Raw genomic sequence first — 18,735 nt, 5'->3', positions numbered from 1 at the left:
CTTATATATTTTTTAAAAGTGAGGAAATATTAGAGGAAACATATTTCAGATGACTATAAACAGTAAACATCAGTTCAATGTATTTAAAAATGTCATTTCAATAATATACTCTTCCCAGCTGGCCATAAAAACTATAGTTTCTAACTATCATCAAGAAGGTGCCCCTGCATGTAATCTTGGAGTTTACTAAGCGCTGCCATCATTTCTACACTCCATCTTTGTAGGGGATGGTTGAAGGACTCTTGGTACATGCAGATATGTGGTTAGGGTCATAATGACAAAAAATGTGCCAGGAGTCTGCAGCCGGAAACCCTGCCTTCATTTGTTAGTCACCTTCACATTCTTTTGTCTCTGTGATGCCTCGGCTAAACTCGCGCTAAATAATTCATGCGCCGCTGCTAATTTTGTTGCTGTCAGGCGTTTCAGCTTCTTTCTTTGCTTCCCTTCCCCACTCCTCAAAGCAAAATATTGGGCGGCTCCTCATTAAAATATGTTATCTCTAACGTAGAAAATAGGTGTATGTACATATATACATACATGCATTTCCTTTTCAAGGACTGGGTAGCTCTTCATTTTCTATCAAATAATCCTTCTTCATATACTTGGTTCCCCTAACTAACCTCCACACTTCGAGATAAGTAGCCTTTAAGGACCTCTTGCTCACTTCTTCAGGGCTGTCTGAGACCTGCGAGCTCCCAGCCACCAGCGGGACTCCTCTGGGGCTGCCCCTCGCCGCCTCTTGCCCACCCTGCTGAGTGGAGCCACCTGCTACCTTCCCACCTTCTGACCCGCCATTTCCACCCTCCGCGGGCAGCTCCTCCAAGCCGAACGGCAGCTGGTCTCCACTTGGCTGCGCCTCCTCTCCCCCAGGCTGCGTCTCCAAGTCCTCGTAGTTGCTTTGCTTTCTGGTTTCCAAAAATTTGGCCACGCAGTAAATGATGGAGCCCAGGGTGTTCACCACGACTCCGGCAATGAATAGAGAGGTGGGCTCCACATCGCTGAAGGCCACCATACCCACCGTGATGGTGGCGATGCTCTTCACCACCCCCACGAAGCTGGTGGTCACCGCTGAGTTGATGTAGGTGCAGTGCAGCGTGGTGAAGTTCATGGCACAGCCGATCAGGATGCAGGCCACGAAGATGCACACCATGGCCGGGTCCTTCCAGCCGGGGAAGGTCCAGGCGTGTATAGAGTCGCTGCTGGCGAAGGAGAAGATGACCAGCAGCGGGGTGGCGGAGACAGCGATGACGTACTGCGCGGTGAGCGGCCCGTGCTCCGTGTCGGCGCTCGCCTTCTGGATGAGCACCAGGTAGGCGGCGTGCACCAGCACCGCCAGCACGCCCGTTACGTACCCGATGGGGTCGCCGGTCAGGTCGCCGGCTCCTGGAGCGCATCAAGAGGCCGCAGGAGCCAGGGCAGGAAGGAAAAAGAGAAGACACCGGGTTGGCAAGGGTGGGTACCCACTGGGGCAACGGCGTCGGTTGGAAAGTTGACAGGGTTCGCGCCCCAGCTCTACCCACGCTTATCAAAAAGAAGAGCCAAGTTCAGTCAATGCCCAGCTCGAGGCAGGAGAAGCGCGCCTTCCCTTCCTTATCCCCGGGGATCTCCCCTCTACCTCTATCCAAGACAGAGGCCCAGGACAGCGCAGATGCCCGCGGGGTAGGCGCTGTGGCTTCCCGAGCTGGCACGGATGTCACCCAGGCACGTGGTACGCCTGTCGCCTCCGTGGGGCACCGGAGGAGCGAGCGGGCCCCGGCTAGCGGCTTCTAGCCGCGGGCGGGCTGGGAACCGGGCGAAGAACGCCCTCCCCTCGACCCTCGAATGAAGGCATCCCGCTTCGCCAGCTCCCGCCTCGCTCAGTCCTCCAAGCCCGGCCCGCACGGCTCTCAATCCAGTTGCCTGTGCCTCGCGCCCGCAGACCCCCGCGCGGCGCCGGTGATCCCAAGCTCGCCCCGGGGCTCCAGCTTGGCTCCCGTCGTCCCTCCCTACTCCGGCCCCGAGTGACCCAGGGAAGTTCACGGCCCCCTCCTTCCGTCTTGGTCTGGGGACTCTAGCTCCCAGGCTCAGGCGGCTCTCCCACCCCTCCCGGAGGAAGGAACGAATAAAGGGGGAAGACGGAAGGGGGAGGGCGAGAACGGAAGGGCGATACGGAGTGAGACGGGCGGGGGTCGGAAGCCAGGACGGGGGGCGGGGGAGGGGGCTGTGAAAGGGGGAGGCCGGAAACCTGGGGAAGGCTCTGCTGGGTCTCAGAAGTACCGTTTTCGAGCCGAGCGACCACGTTCAAAGCTTTCCGCCTCTCTCTGCCTCAGTCTCCCCATCTGGAAGTGAGGGCTTTGCCCTAAGTGATCTCCGCGGTCTCTGACTGGTGGGGTGGGGTGTACCGGGGGTCCGCGCGGGGCCCGCTCACCTGCCAGCGCCGCGCCGCAAGTGGTGATGAGCACGGCCGCGAGCACCCCCGGCGAGGGCGCGCCGTTCTTGAGCACCAGGACGCCGATGAGCATGGTGACCAGGGGCAGGCAGCGCTTGAAGACCACGTACATAGGCAGGCTGAGGCCGCGCAGGGACCAGAGCGTGAGGCTGGACTGCAGCGTGGAGAGCACGGTGACCCCCGCGAAGGAGCGAGCCAGGCTCAGGCCAAAGGGAGGCACAGCGATGAACCCGAGGCGCCGCAGCAGCTCCAGGCTCAGCGCCGCGGTGGAGCTGGTCAGGCACTGCACCAGGGTCAGGAAGGTGAACTGGTAGCGGCTGATGAGGAACTTGAGCAGGATGTTGAGGGAGCCCGAGAAGACCCCGTGCGCGATGGCCACCGAGATGCCCAGCACGCGGCCCCGGCACAGCTGCCGCATCGCGCCTGCCCCGCCGCACCCGGCGGTGGTGGAGCTCCGAGACCTGCGGAAGGAGAGCGGGGAAGAGAGCCGGGAGGAGCGGAGCGAGGGCGGCAGGGGAGCCCGCCCAACACCACGGCGAAGGGCAGGGGGCGCCGGCTCGGCTGCAAAGGGCAGCTCCAGCCAGGCGTCCTCGCGGCTCTGCGGCTCCGCGTCCGACTGCCCCGCAGCTCCCGGGAGGCAGTGACGGGGGCGGGGGACTCCGAAAAGTGGCAGGGGTGGGGGGCTGGTCTGAGAGGAGTGGCGGGAATCCTAGCGACAGCGATTTGTAAGTAGGTGACGGGCTGCGTTGGGTTGTGTCCCGCGCGGTTTCCCCGTCAGGGAGGACGCTCTGCGGTTGGAAGCCCCGGCAGCGGCGGCAAGCGGGACCGGACCTGCGCCCCTCGGGCACCTAGCACCCACCCGGGCGGGCTCTCGGGGCGCGGTCCTCTCTTCTCCCGCATGGCCAGCTGCTCCCGCTTGCCCTTGCTTCCCGGCTCCGAGGTGAGGGGCGCGGGCTGGGGAATCGCGGGCACAGCTAAAGATTTTAGCAACAGCTGCGTTCCACGGTCGGGCACCGTTCATTAGCCGCAACAAGTGACAGCTCCCTCAGCCCCCTTCCCCGTGAGCTGCAGCGGCTTTTCCACCCACTGTTCCTCCTGGCGCAGCCGCGGGACCCTGTTCAGCTGCCGGCCAGGGAAGGGGAAAACGTCGGTGCCAGCGGGCTGCGGGGCTCCCGGATGCTCGGGCGCCAACGCCCCAACATCGAAGGAGCCCAGGGCCCCGGGCCGCCGCCGGGACGTGCTTTATTTAGAGCGGGAAGCTAGTCCCTCTCAGTCCCGGGCGACGCGCTCTTCTGTCTGTGCGCCTTCCGAGGAAGGACCTGGAATTACGCTCGCGGCCAGGGGCGGGGGGAGGACCCCGGGGGCGCCGTGGCATCGCGGGGCAGCCGAGCCTGGGGGCGGGGGCAGGGACACCTATTCCAAGTGAGGCAAAGATGTGAAATAGGCAAAACAGCAGAAACTAAGTCCAAGTAGCCTCTACTAGTTCCGGAGGATCGCCGGGGCAACGGTTCCCAGGGATGAGCGGGGAGAGACTGGCCGCTCTGGGGAATGGGGTGTGGGTGGAGGCAGGGGAGGGAGGGCGTGGTCCCAGGGCCGGGAACCCGGACTTACAGCCGAGACTGGGTGCTGCTTTCTCTGGATGCCCTGGAACCGACCGCCACCTGCGGAACTGTCACGGGCCGCTTTGGGGAGGACAACCCCTACCTCCTGCCTCCCCGGCCCAGGGCATGTCTGTCTCCCACAGGACTTGTGAACTGTTTACTTCTTACTTGGCTAAGAGTAAAAAGAATGAAATTCTTATTTTCTGCAGGTGCAAGACTTCTGTGTCCCTACGATCTGAATTTCGTTCCCTGGAAAGTAATGTCCGGACCCGTAAACTCGGTAGCAACAGCGGGTTCGCTCAGCAGAGGTCACCACTAAGAGCACAGTTTAGTTTTCGCGCTGCTTAAAAATTACCGGCTTGGCTAGGGTTCCGGAGCGAGGAAGAGCGCGCGAGATCGCTGCGCCCTACCTCTCTTTTCCTTCACTTCTATTACCCACCCACCCCCACTGGGATCCCAACCTTCTAACCACCACATTGCCCTAATACACACGGCACATTTCCCTACTAATTCTTTTGTTTTCTCCTCCATATTTCCACTGCTGTGCTAAACGCAACGCTTCCAGCCCAGATGTTGAAGCCGCGGTTATTATTGCCGCAGCAGCAAAATAACAGTTTACATCAGGGATTGGTAGCATCACTGCAGTCCTTCATCTGCGTCAGCTTTGTGTGTGCTGGGAGCTCCCTTTGGTGGGAGAGAGCTTGGTCTCCACCAGTCCTCCTGCTGGTATGCCCAGGGCCTAGTAGGGCCCCCAGAAGTGGGCACTCAAGAAAATGCTTGCGGAACTGTAGCAACCGGAAAGCATTATACTGCAAACTGTGCTTCCGGTTCCCTGGCGAATTCTTGGGTTTTGTAGCTACAAGCTATGGTTACACACTCTTGGCTATTTCAGAGACTCTGTTTTTCAAGTGTTGATATTCTTCCTTTAGAAAATAATGAGGTTTGAAGCAACAGTTGAAATTTATGTTTATATGTGTGGTATAAGCATATATTCATAGTACACTCAGATAAAAACTTTGAAAATTAATTTTTTAAAGACAGCATCAGCAAATAACACATTTCTACTTCTGGGGACTGTTCCAATTAAAGGATGGTTGTTTTAAGCCATATTAAGTGAATATAAAGAATTGTCTGCACAGACCTAGTTTTGGAATGATTCATTTCTGCCAGCAATTATAATTGCTTCCATTTGTGATACTAACATTAGGTAAAAGATTTGGGGCTGATTCAGCTCTCTTATCCTTCTCATTTAGGCAAGAATATTTAGCTTAATGTTTGAAACCTACATTGGCATGAAACAGTATATTTTCTCCATTTTACTGCATATAATTTTTTTCCATTAGGGCTTTCATTAAAAAAAATTAATACCATCTCCCAAACCAGTTACTAGATAATCTCCTAAAAGAAAAATGGGAAATCTTCTAAGGAAAAATGGGAAAAATAAGAATACTATGTTTAGCAAGGTTAATTGAACATGAATGTAGATCTGAAGGTCAAAAAGCTATTTGACCTATTGGTATCAAGAGTCAAGACTCAACCTCCATTACCTTTGGAGCTACACAATAAATTTTGACAGCATTAAATAAATCCTTTAGCTCATTCATTCAACAAACATATATAGAGCTAGTATTTTGTACCAGGCAGTCTGTTAGCCATAGAGGATTCAAAGATGAGCACTTATCTTAGTCCTTAGGGATTCACAGGGGGAGGTGAGGCAACACAATGACACTCATGCAACAGTGGGGGCTTGTGGCAGAAACAGGAGAGTGCTGAAGAGGGCAATAACATCAGCTTGAGAAGGGTATCCTAGAAGGCTTCCTGGAGAAGGAAATATGGTCTTATTTCATTATTTTAATTGTAAAAGTAATACATGCTCATTATAGTACATAAAAGGAAAACAAACTTTGTAAGTAATAAGTGAACATGCTGTCTTCAATATTCCCCACCCCCAGCCCCACTACACGGAGCTGGCTACTGTTGAGAGTTTGGCATGAACCTTTCAGTTTTTCTTGTGCATATATGTATACATACATAATTCTCCCTTTAAAAAAAAATAAAATTAGGGGCTTCCCCGGTAGCGCAGTGGTTGAGAGTCCGCCTGCCGATGCAAGGGACACAGGTTCGTGTCCCGGTCCGGGAAGATCCCACATGCCGCGGAGCTGCTGGCCCCGTGAGCCATGGCCGCTGAGTCTGCGCGTCCGGAGCCTGTGCTCCGCAACAGGAGAGGCCACAACAGTGAGAGGCCCGCGTACCGCAAAAAATAAAATAAAATAAAATAAAATTAGGATATTATACACATTTGTCTATAAAAGCATATTGTGGTAACCAGCTTCCAAGAGAGTCCCCAGAGATGGCTGGCTTCCTCATATTTACACTCCTGTTAACCCTGCCCACGTTGTACAACAGTCGGTCTGAGTGACTAGTAGAATGCAGCAGAGGTGATGGCTACTCCTGAGATTAGTGTGCAGAAGACTGAGGCTTCCATCTTGAATTTTCTCTTTCTCTTGTATCATTCAGCCTGGAGGAAAGCCAGATGCCATGTCGTAGGGACACTCAGCCAGCCAGTGGAGTGTTCTACACAGTGAACATCTGAGGCCAGCTAACAATCACGTAAGTGACTTTGGAAGCTGACCCTTCAGCCCCAGTTGAGCTTCAGATGTCTGCAGACCTAGGTGACGGCTTAACTGCAATGACATGAGAAAACCTAAGCCAAAACAATGCAGCTAAACTACTCCTGGATTCCAAACCTCTAGAAACTGTAAGATAAATAAATGTTTGTTGCTTTAAGCTGCTAAGTTTTGGGGTGATTTGTTACACAGAAATAGATAATACACATATCAGTAACAATCTGTTTTTCCATGTCAGCACACACAGTTCTACCTTATTCTTTTAAATGACTGTTCTATCATATAATCTTTCTTCTCCAGACAGGCGTCTGGGTTTTACCAAACACTGATGTAATGATTACCCTTGGAAATTTGTTCTTAGATACTTCTGTAAGGATTTGGTGGGTACAGGCAGGGAATCCTAGACCTGAAACTGCTGGGTCAATAGCTAATTTAAAAACTTTATTGCCAAACTGCCTTCCAAAAAGGTGTATAACAGTACTTTCGCTTTAACTGATATTGGATATTATCAATATTTTAAATGTCTGCCAAACTAATAAGCAAAAAAATTCTTTGTCATCAATGAGACGAAGTTTAACTAAGTATCCTTTTGAAGTATATTAAACATTTGTTTGCTTATTGATATCCTTTGTTGCTTTTATCTTTGGTTGTCTTCTTAGTGATTTTTAAGAGCTCTTTATAAATTCTGGATATGAAATCATTTGTTACATATGTTGCAAATATATCCTTCCAATATGTCTTTTTAGCTTTGCTGTGTTTTGCTATTTTAATTTTTGTGTGTTGTCAAACTTTTTCTTTAGTCATTTCACATGACTTTCAAATAAATGATGGGTGAGAATTTGCCAAGCCAAGAGCAGGCTAATCCAGGCACCTGGACTACCTTGAGCTAAGATAGAAATGAAAACCTGCATTATTTACACAGGGAGTTTGGGAGCACACTGGTGTTGCCGGAGCACAAAGTTCGTGACAATGTGGAGAGAAGCAATGCTGCCGAGAGCAGCAAGGGCTAGCCCCAGAGGACTTTGGCTGCCTGGTTAGTGAGCTTGAACTTCTTCCCGCAGACAATCCTATAAGCAGAGAAAAGTTTTACACTGAAATTGATGTAGTCAGATTGCATTTCAGATCAGCCTCCAGCAGCTGTGTTGAGGAGGATAGCTCCAACGGTACAGAACTTGAAACAGACACATCATTTAGGAAGCTGTTGTGATCATCCAGAGAAAAGCTAATGACGGCTTGAACTAGGGCAGTGGTGTTTGGATTGAGGGGAAGAGACAGAATGGAGAAGTATTTAGGGTGTGAAAGGGATAGGACTTAGTGACCTATGTGATGTGCCTTGGACTGGAGAGGTGGGAATAAGGAAAGGAACAAGGATGGCATTTAGGTCTTTAGCTTGAGCGCCTGGGTGGACTGTATTGACAACAAATGAAAAAAGCATGTGCAGGAGGAGCCCACTTGGTGAGCAAGGAGAGTTTGGTTGAAAGAAAATGAGTGCAAAGGCTGAGGGAGACCCAAGTGGGGAAGGCAGGAGATTTGGGAGTAGTCAGTATGGAAGTCAAAAACATGTAAGTGGATTATCTCTTTCAAGAAGAGGCTAGTTGGGCTTCCCTGGTGGCGCAGTGGTTGAGAGTCCGCCTGCCGATGCAGGGGAAACGGGTTCGTGCCCCGGTCTGGGAAGATCCCACATGCCGCGGAGCGGCTGGGCCCGTGAGCCATGGCCGCTGGGCCTGTGCGTCCGGAGCCTGTGCTCCGCAACGGGAGAGGCCACAACAGTGAGAGGCCCACATACCACAAAAAAAAAAAAAAAAAAAAAAAAAAAAAAAGAAGAGGCTAGTTAAGTAAGAAATTAATGAGTTCATTGCTGGAAGAGCCAAAGTATAGCTAAGATATACAGAGAACACTCACTGCCAGAGGCAGAAGGGACAGCTGGCTCTCAGCCTGGGTCTCCCTGGGGGTGATACACCTTAGGGTCACCCCAGACCCAGGGTCAGCTTCTTAGCACTTTAGACTTGGAAACACAGTTTTGCCAGTTTTCTCAGGAACGATCAGGATCTAGTCACCAGAGTGTCCCACAGCTTTACTATTTCTCAGTGGGCCAATTTCTGTTATTCCTAGGAAAAGGTGGCCACATGGCAGGACCAGATCCAGTCATAGCAGATTTCAAATTCCAGCTCCACATTTCCTGGCTACTATGACTCCCGAGAGCCTTCGTTTCCTTGTCTGGAAAATGGGAGGGCTTCCTTGCAGGGACGTCATAAAGATTAAAGGGGATTAGATACAGAAAGCATCTCACGTAATGCCCAGATCACAGAAGATGCTCAGTGACCTGAGTTCCCCTTTCCTGCATCCACTCCTCAGTGCTGTGTTGTCACTGCAGGTGCAGGAGGAACTTGGGGAGGCAGGCAGGATGAAACCCAAGAACTCAGTTGCCAGGAGACAAATTCTAATTTTCCCAACTAGAAGAATGACTGGTTGTCCTCTAAAGTCCAGAGGCTGCTCGGTTTGTGAATTACCAAGAATTCAAAAATCGTGTGCATTCCCTTTTAGGTCACAATCCAGCTCCTTTTCCTCTAGCCTGCCAATCCTAGCTCAGGGAACTCACTGAAGAAATGTTCACCCACCCTCCTTCAGATTGAGAGACTCCAAGCACCTGAGTTAAGTATTATGAAGTTAGGGCTCTAAACATCTCTAACATCCCTGAAATAGAGGGGAAATCAATCAAGAGAGATATTAGTTTTTAAATCACAAGTATTTGTTTCAAATGATACATGGCAGATTATTTTAATAAAATCTCTTGCATTCTAAAAGAAAAATAAGTGATTTCATTTCACTGTAAATATGATCTGGGTTAGGTATTTTAAAAGGTCTATTATAAATTCTGCCGATACAGAGAACATTCACTGTAAACCCACTTTTATTGAACTGCATGCAACACAAAGCAGCTCTATGAACCAACCTAATCATTGTGACACATCGAAGGATGTGTTTGAGCACCTTGCTCCTTACAAGACATTCATGTGAAGCAGTGTCCTCTCTATGGGGGCCTCTCAAAAATAATTAGCACTGATTGGTCTAAGAACTGAAAAGAGCTATACTTTCTGTGAGATCATTCATTCATTTGACAAATATTCATTGAGCACTTTCTATGTGCCAGGCATGGTGCTAGGGCCAAGCCAGGGACTAGGACGAAGTCCTTGCCCTCAGGCCTTGGGCAGCATTGTGTACTTGACCAGACTTCCCATTTAGGCTGCCAGTAGCAACTTTCTAGGACTTTAAGGCATATATTTTCAAGCCCACTCCTGGCTCCACTTTATGTCTCCTTTTGTTCTTGTGGTCTTGTTTTTGTGTTTTGTAAGCTGTCTTAAATTTTTCTGTAACAAGTAAACAGGGAAATATGTAAATTAGACAATATATATATTTACATTTATTTTTGTTCTGATTACTACAAGTATATTTTGCTCTTTAAAAAAAATCTCAAAAACTTGTTAAAAATTTAATGACAATTTTTGCCATTTATAACACATTTTATTTTAATAGTATATAAAAACATAAGTGTTATGCAAAGTTGTCTATTCTACTAATTTTTCCCTTTTAACCTAATTTTTATAGGTCATCACACCTAGAGGTTTTTCAAGACTTAGAGAGGTAGTAAGGAGGGTTTACTGCATTACTTAGGGCTTTCATTACTTAGTTTCAAGGGTAATTGCTTGAAACCTTGGTGAGACCTAAGACTTTTTGCCCAGTGACCAGTTTTTTAAAAATTTGATTGTAGAGAAATAGGAAGAGAGACATAGGGTCATGGGTATAATATCTAAAAATATTTGAATAAATGTAAAATACATGTACGCTCTTAACTCTCTGCATCCATGTTCTTAAAGCATGACAGACACCAGTCCTTGAAAGAATCTCATTCATTCCATGTATCAAGCACACAGTAGGTGCTCAATAAATAACTGCTGAATAAATCAGTGATTATTAGAGCCCTGTTACTGAACCATAGATATATCTATATTATATAGTGTTATATATATATACTATATTAGAAAAAGTAACCTTGTTGGGGGTGTCATAAAATCATAAATGATCAAGGGATGCAGTTTATTGTCATTTTTATCAACAGCAGTGATTGTATTTTCATCAAAAATGACAAATTAGGGCTTCCCTGGTGGCGCAGTGGTTGAGAGTCTGCCTGCTAATGCAGGGGACGCAGGTTCGAGCCCTGCTCTGGGAGGATCCCACATGCCGCGGAGCGACTAGGCCCGTGAGCCACAACTACTGAGCCTGCGCGTCTGGAGCCTGTGCTCCGCAATAGGAGAGGCCGCGATAGTGAGAGGCCCGCGCACCGCGATGAAGAGTGGCCCCCGCTTGCCACAACTAGAGAAAGCCCTCACACAGAAACGAAGACCCAACACAGCAAAAATAAAATAAATTAAAAAATGACAAATTAAAAATGAAATATATCACTATCAATATAATCTATAGATCTCTCATATTTTAATCCATTTTATACTAGAAAGGTTATATTTTAATAGATACTACAAGATATATCATAACTTCAATATTCCTTAGGATTTTAAGAAATATGGCTTATGTACCAGGCTTAAACAGTGAGCCAAAGTCTTTACCAGCTTCCTCAAAACTGATTCCAGAATAAATTTTTAAATTTTGAAATCTGAATAGTATACAAAAACATAAACTCTATGTTATCAATCATTTACTTCCTGCTAAGCAGTTCTTCAGTCATATCCTTTGTTTCTGAGTGGAGTAGTTTATCTCAAGCAGGCATGGTAAGACAAATAGGATCATATATCTTTATTGTTTCATCCCAAGCACAGTCAGCCACCTGAAAACAAAAAGGAAACATAATCTACAAATGTTCAAAACTGGCAGAAAAGTCTTAGTCTTTTAGAGTGTAAGTAGATCATCCACCAGGGAACATCTCTTTAAATAGGAAGTACACAGGGACACGTTTTTGAAAAAAGGTCTATTTTCCCTTTTTAAGAACACTTCAGGGATTGGTTCCAATTGATTGAAGCTGCCTGTAAGGATTTCCTGCCAGAGCTACATAATTCCCTATAGGTCCTGAGATAAATGTTGAAAAGATACATTCCTAAACTGTGAACCAAGGCATCATACTAGCTATTGTGGGGATAAAAAAGGAGGTAAAGTATAGCTCTTGCCTTCAAAGAATGGCTCATTCAAAACCAAAAGTGGAAAGTGCTCTAATAGAGAGTCTTCTCAGGGGAGGAACTCTTTGAATCCAACTGGGGCAGTGTCAGAAGATTTCACAAATGCCATGGCATGCACACTGGCCCTCTTTAGGGGCAGACATGGGAGATACGGACATTCAAGTCCAAAAAGTCACATAAAAACATGAAGGGAAGATAGTTCATGGTGCTCAGGAGCTGTGTGTTAAAAATTTGGTGAGTGTAGCGATGTCTCAGGGTATAAGATTACTATATAAAATAAATCATATTTCTGTATACTAGCAAGAAAAAAATTTTAAATTACAATTAAAAAAATTCATTTACAATAGCATCAAGTAACAAAATACTTAGTAACACATTTAACAACAGATATGCAAAATGTCCACACTAAAACACAGCTGAGAGAAATTAAAGAAGGCCCAAATAAATGGAAAATATACCATGTTCATGGGTTCAGTATTTAAGAAGTTAATTCTCCCCCCAAATAATTTATAAATAATTCATAATCCCAGCAGGCTTTTTAATAGAAATGGAGAAAGTGACTTTTAAAGTTTAAGTAGAAAGGCAGAGGACCTAAAATAACCACAAAAATCTTGACAAAGAACAACAAAGTTGGGGCTTCCCTGGTGGCGCAGTGGTTGAGAGTCCGCCTGCCGATGCAGGGGAAGCGGGTTCGTGCCCCGGTCTGGGAGGATCCCACATGCCGCGGAGCGGCTGGGCCCGTGAGCCATGGCCGCTGAGCCTGCGCGTCCGGAGCCTGTGCTCCGCAATGGGAGAGGCCACAACAGTGAGAGGCCCGCGTACCACAAAAAAAAAAAAAAAAAAAAAAAAAGAACAACAAAGTTATACTACTTACACTGTCTGACTCAAGACTTATCATAAAACTACAGTAATCAAGACAATGCAATGCTGGAATAAGGATATACAAGTAGGTCAAAGGAACAGAACATACTCAGGAATAGATCCCACACTTAGACAGCTGCTTTTCAACAAACATACCAAAACAATCCAACAGGGAAAGAAAAGTCTTTTCAACAAATGATGCTAGAACTGGATGTCCATATGGAAAAAAATGAACTCAACCCCAACTTCACATCATACAAAAGTTCACTTGAGATGGATGGCCCACAGACTGAAATATAAAAGCTAATGGTATTAAGCTTTTAGAAGAAAACACAGGAGAATATAGTCTCAATCTGAAGGTAAGTAAAGATTTCTTAAACAGGAAGCAATAACCATAAAAATTAGATAACTTAGACTCAATAAAAAATAAAACTTTTGCTCATCAAAAGACACTGCTAAGAAACCAAATAAGCAAAACACAGAGTGGGAGAAAATGTTCACAAAACATATATCTGGCAAAGAACTTGCATCCACAATATATAAAGAACAACTATAACTCAATAATAAAAAGACAACATAAATTTTTTTATTAACCGATAAAAAAAGATATATGAATGACCAATAAGCACATAAAAATATTCACCATCATTAGGCATCAAGGAAATGCAAATAAAAACCACCATGAGATACCACTACTTACTCATGAGAATGGCTAAAATTTTAATTTTAGATAGACAATATCATATGTTAGCAGGGATGCAGAGCAGCTCTAACTTTCATACCTTGCTGGTATAACAACTCTTTGGAAAACTGCCCATTCCTTATAAAGTTAAACATATACCTAGTGATTCCATTCCTAGAGGGGTTTCCAACAGAAATGAAAACATCTTCACAAAGCAATGTATGCAAGGACGTACACAGCAACTTCATTCACAATACCACATAACTGGAAACAACCAAAAGACAGACAAAAGAATGGGTAACAAATTGTAGTAAATTCATGCAACAGAATGTTGCTAAGCAACACAATGGAGGGAACTACGGATGGGCACGACAATGTGGATGAATCCCACAGATAATAAGTGGAGTGAAAGAAGCCAGAAACGAAAGAGTACATTCAGGAGATTCTGTCATGTAAGTTCTAAAACAGGCAAAACTAATCTAAGATGAAAAAAAAAAATTAGGGCTTTGGTTTGTTTTGTCTTTTCAGCTGGAGGGAGGGATGGGGCTAGGGAAAGTCTGGAAAGGGGTACAAGGGAATTTTGGAGGAAGATGCAAATGTTTTGTATTGAGATGGGATGTAGATTACACAAGTGTATCTGTCAAAAACCTATATCTAAGATATGTACATTTCACTGTATGTAAATGATACCTAGAAGCAGTAAGAATAATAATGACAACAATAATAAGAGCAATAATAATAATAATGAATGAGGAGTGGGACATGAGTAGAGGAATAAACAAAACAAGAATGTTGATAATTGTTGAAGCTGGATAATGGAAGTGCATTATCCTATTGTTTGCTTTTTATACGTTTGAAATTTTCCACAATAAAATAAGAAGAAGAAATGAAAAAATGTAGATAGTAACAATGAAGGATGAAGTAGCAGGAGAGGGAACTGACCGAAGTTATTTGCACTGTAGTTCCCGTCCTTTAATGGTTGCAAAGGCTGAAAGTTATATAAGGGAACTCACAGTCCTGGTCAATCTAATTACCTGGCTGTCACTACAGAATACAGGAACTGCTCAGATTAATCAGAACATATTAACTCCTTATCATTCATTAACAATATCTCAGATCAGAATTCAAGCTAGAGAAAGCATTAGAGACCTTTCAGTCAAACGTTTTTTATTTAAGCATTAAAAACCAGACTCTTCAACATTTGGTTGCTACCCACTTCCTTTATTCTCACTGCACCAGGCTCACACACTCAAATCCTGGCATCTTCTTGTTCATGCCTCTGTGCTCTTATCCTCGCATTGATCCCCTCCCCTGAATAACCTCTTTCTCCTTCCCTTTCCCTCTACCCCTCACCTTGTTTTGCCTGGAGATGACAACTCTTTTGGGAAGAATCTGTTTAAGCATTACCTCCTCTGTGAAGTCATTCACTGTACCTATAATAATCAGCTGTGCTTATTTATTGACACATGTGTTTTCAGCTCTTTGAGGGCATGGACCATGTCATGGCCCATGTCATAACAATGACACAATGAAGATTAGCTCAAAGAATGTATTTTATAGATTAAGATTGCAGAGATTAACTTTTTCTCATTACCACACTAGAGCAGCAGAGTTGGAAGCAGAACCTAAATTGGTTGAGTCTGTCCACTGAAAATAGTGCCTCACAAAAGGCCAAGTGACACTCATCATCTGCCTAATCCTGCAATTGTAAATTTTTATACCACGGAATACAAAGGTCATTAGACAAATTTATCCGTCTCATCTATGCATATTTTTTCCAAGTGCTGGGCCTTTCTGTATGTTAAGTGTCAACTATTATGGAGAAGAGAATCAGAGAAATGAGACTTAAGCTTCTAAAATAAGGTATCCATAAATTACCTTTCTGAATCCCTATTTAGCTCCCTTCAATCCAGCTTCTTAATTACTCAGAACTTATAACTAACAGATGTCAAGGCCACTGAATCAGCAAATGTTCATAATTCTATACTACATTAATTGGTAATATGAGAAAGACCTAAAACTGCAATGATACAGAATTATGAATAGATTGACTCAAATTAATGCAAACACTATTTCTCCATTAACTAATTAATTAAACCCCATCTAGTGCTATAAGTTTTAAAAAGCTAACAATTAAAAAAATAATAATAAGGTAAGAAGCACTTTAGTAAACTAAACAATGCAGCTCCAGATTCTCTAAGGAAGGCACTGTAGAGACTTCCTGGTAAAGAAAGGTGACCGTGTAGTCACTGTGGGTCTGGGGTTAGGGGGCACTCATTAATTACCATCACCACCCCAGTGGCCTTAAAGGCATTCTATAACTTAGGGTAAACATGGGGCTTTTTCTTTTTAAAAATTTTTTATTTATTTATTTATGGCTGTGTTGGGTCTTCGCTTCTGTGCGTGGGCTTTCTCTAGTTGTGGTGAGCGGGGGCCACTCTTCATCGCGGTGCGCGGGCCTCTCACTATCACGGCCTCTCTTGTTGCGGAGCACAAGCTCCAGACGCGCAGGCTCAGTAGTTGTGGCTCACTGGCCTAGTTGCTCCGCGGCATGTGGGATCTTCCCGGACCAGGGCTCGAACCCGTGTCCCCTGCATTGGCAGGCAGATTCTCAACCACTGTGCCACCAGGGAAGCCCCCGGGGCTTTTTCTTAGTTTCCCGTACTATCTATCTGAGGTCAGCCTAAAAGACGTTTAAAAAAAAAAGAAAAAGACTTTGCTAAAAATAAGGTTAACAAAAAGACCAAAAAATAAACAAGCAGATGACATGATAATAAAAAATCTGCTTTACTGGATGAGATCCACTCATTGCTTTAGCTTGTCAAACACAGCAAGGAATCTTTCCCAGGTCCCATCCTGCTTCTCCACAACAAGCCATCTTTCCCTCCCATCCCCGGGAATGCACTCCTGCCATGAAGACTCCTTCAAGGCCAGACTCAGCATAGAGAATGAGAAGACGATAACAGGGTATCTCCTTCCGCATCAACGAAGATCCTCTTTCTCCATTTCAGTCTCCTATACGAGGGACTCATTTCTTTGCTCCTTACCTTGCTGTCAGGAAAAACTGTGAATGATTGCAATCAGCAAAAAGATTGCTAGGTGTTCTTTCAGCAGAATGCTGGCATTGTCCTAGAGCCCCACAGGGTTACCTGATTCTATAGGGGTCTATGCCTTACAATGTCTTTGACTGGATTATTTTACAACTCTAAAGTTATAGAAAACTGATAGTAATCAAATGATTCTCAGCCATTAAAATTGCAAATGAAGGTTGTCCTGTGGAGATGCAACTGATGCCTCATCCTGTCTCCCAAGAGATGATTCTAATCATTAAATGTTACTGCCTTATAGATACTGACCGGTTCTGCACCTATTAGTAAATTCATTTTCACATTCAGCAATTGCCTATATGTGTTTTTTCTTTGGCTCCTTTGAGCTAGTTGTAAAATCCTTCACAAGTTACATAAGGTCTTTGACACATGTTCATGCTATATTTGTATGAGAGCCATGACTGCCATTTTGAAAAGTATCCTTCAACATGGCCACAGAAAAGCCATTTCATTAAAAGAACACACATGAAATGGGGATAAGAGGCCGATAATTATACTAGGAAAAATAGGCTAAGAATAACAGCTAAAATGGGGTATGAAATTGAGCTCTATCTCCACCTTCTGACAGCAAAGCTGACAAATGCAAACAATAATGTAAGATAAGCAAATAGCATAGTAAATTTACCAGTTCATCAGGGGAGGTAAAGTTTTTTCTAGAACTTGACTATAAGAGAAATATATAATAATATACCTCCACTACAAAAAGCATTCAATACCAAAGAGTGGATTTACAAGAGATACAAGTCATTCTTCGCATGGCTGTTTTTAAAATAAACATCTCAACCCTCAATTAAGACAAAAGCATACTATTAAACTGTAGTTTACTAGAGGCATTTCTATTGGGCAGTAGTTCTCAAGCTTTGGCATGCATTAGAATCACCTGGAGGGCTTGGTAAGACAGATGACTGCCATCCTCGTAGCACTGGTCTTCAAGGTGTGGTCCTGGGAGCAGCTTCATTGGTATCACCTAGGGCTTATCTACAGCCTGAGGTCTTTAAACCAAGGTCCACAGATGGGCTTCAGAAAGTCCACAATGCAATATTTTGTGGGTATATACATTTTGAGGGGAGGGGAGAGAAAATTAATCATTTCCTTCAGAGTCTCAACCCCTGGCCCCCCAAAAGTTAATCCAGAGCATTCTCCAGCTGAGTATTATAAATACATAGGGAAGATTCTAATATGCAGCCAGAAATGAGAACCTCTAATACAGAACCCCTGATATACAGTCCTCCCTTAGTATCTGTAGGGGACTGGTTCCAGGACCCCAACACACACCAAAATCCATGGATGCTATAGCCCCTTATAAAAAATGCTGTAGTATTTGCATGTAACCTATACACATTCTTCTATATACTTTTAAATCATCTCTAGATTACTTATAATGTCTAATACAATGTAAATGCCATGTATATAGCTGTAAATACAATGTAAACGCTACAGAAATAGTTGACAGTGTGTGGCAAATCAAGTTTTGTTCTTTGGAACTTTCTGGAATTTTTTTCCCCTAATATTCAATCCGCAGTTGGTTAAATGTGTGGACGGGGAACCCGTGGGTACAGAACGCTGACTGTATATCAATTAACAGGACTTTTGTCCTGTGCACTAACCTGGAGTTCTTTGGGAGTACTTTATGTGCAGGAATTTTTTTTTGTTGACTAAAAAGAAATTTAGCATTATTCAAATAATTTTCTAAAGGAAAATTTCCCTTCCTTTCTTGAGGAGAAAGAAGAGGTTAATTTGCCACTAATACAATGGAGAACACCTTGTGCCATATTTTCACATTTTTATTTAGAATCTAAGCTTCAAATCTGGTAGGTTGATATGTGGTAGGAAGACTGTGAATTGGGAGGAGGACTAAGAAAGAAGAAACATGACTGAACTATCTTTAAAGAAAAACACGAGTCCTACCTGAAGCGTTCTTAACCAAAAGTTTATGTAGCTTCCTGATCTTATTCTATTGATACGTAAGCAAGTATCCAGAATTTCTACTTAAATGCATTAGAAAATTTTATCACCCATTTAAACTATGGTTAATAACAATATTTTTATTTTACTCATTTTATTTGAGATTTGTACCCTGGTGAGTTCTAAATGGGCTAAAATCCACAGGGCCAAATTAAGGAAATACAGATTTTTTAAAAATCTGTTCTAAAGGGAACAAATGGAGCAAAATCTTTCAGGCATCAGAGCTGAGCACGTTAACACACTTGCACAATAAATTAGGCTCTATGCTTTATGACAAC

The 18,735-nt window shown here is 44.7% G+C and overlaps 2 protein-coding genes across 2 annotated transcripts in view; both read right to left on the bottom strand.

The window, feature by feature from the left end:
• Nucleotides 1–550: 550 nt before the first annotated feature.
• Nucleotides 551–2,846, bottom strand: SLC35D3 (solute carrier family 35 member D3; the record flags this gene model as incomplete). Its single annotated transcript, XM_079716842.1, has 2 exons — nucleotides 551–1,383; nucleotides 2,408–2,846. The coding sequence occupies 2 exons, from the start codon at nucleotides 2,844–2,846 to the stop codon at nucleotides 551–553; spliced, it is 1,272 nt and encodes a 423-aa protein (XP_079572968.1).
• Nucleotides 2,847–11,132: 8,286 nt separating this feature from the next.
• PEX7 (peroxisomal biogenesis factor 7) overlaps nucleotides 11,133–18,735 on the bottom strand; it is a gene marked incomplete at its 5' end in the record, with an annotated part of 86,770 nt that continues 79,167 nt past the window's right edge. The window contains one exon of the mRNA XM_079716702.1: nucleotides 11,133–11,496. Coding sequence (XP_079572828.1) covers nucleotides 11,428–11,496 — 69 coding nt within the window. The 3' untranslated portion in view covers nucleotides 11,133–11,427. The remainder of the gene's footprint in view (nucleotides 11,497–18,735) is intronic.

The sequence above is a fragment of the Hyperoodon ampullatus genome (genome assembly GCF_949752795.1).
Source record: "Hyperoodon ampullatus genome assembly, chromosome: 12".
Taxonomy (NCBI): Eukaryota; Metazoa; Chordata; class Mammalia; order Artiodactyla; family Ziphiidae; genus Hyperoodon; species Hyperoodon ampullatus.
This window is presented reverse-complemented; position numbering and strand designations above follow the sequence as displayed.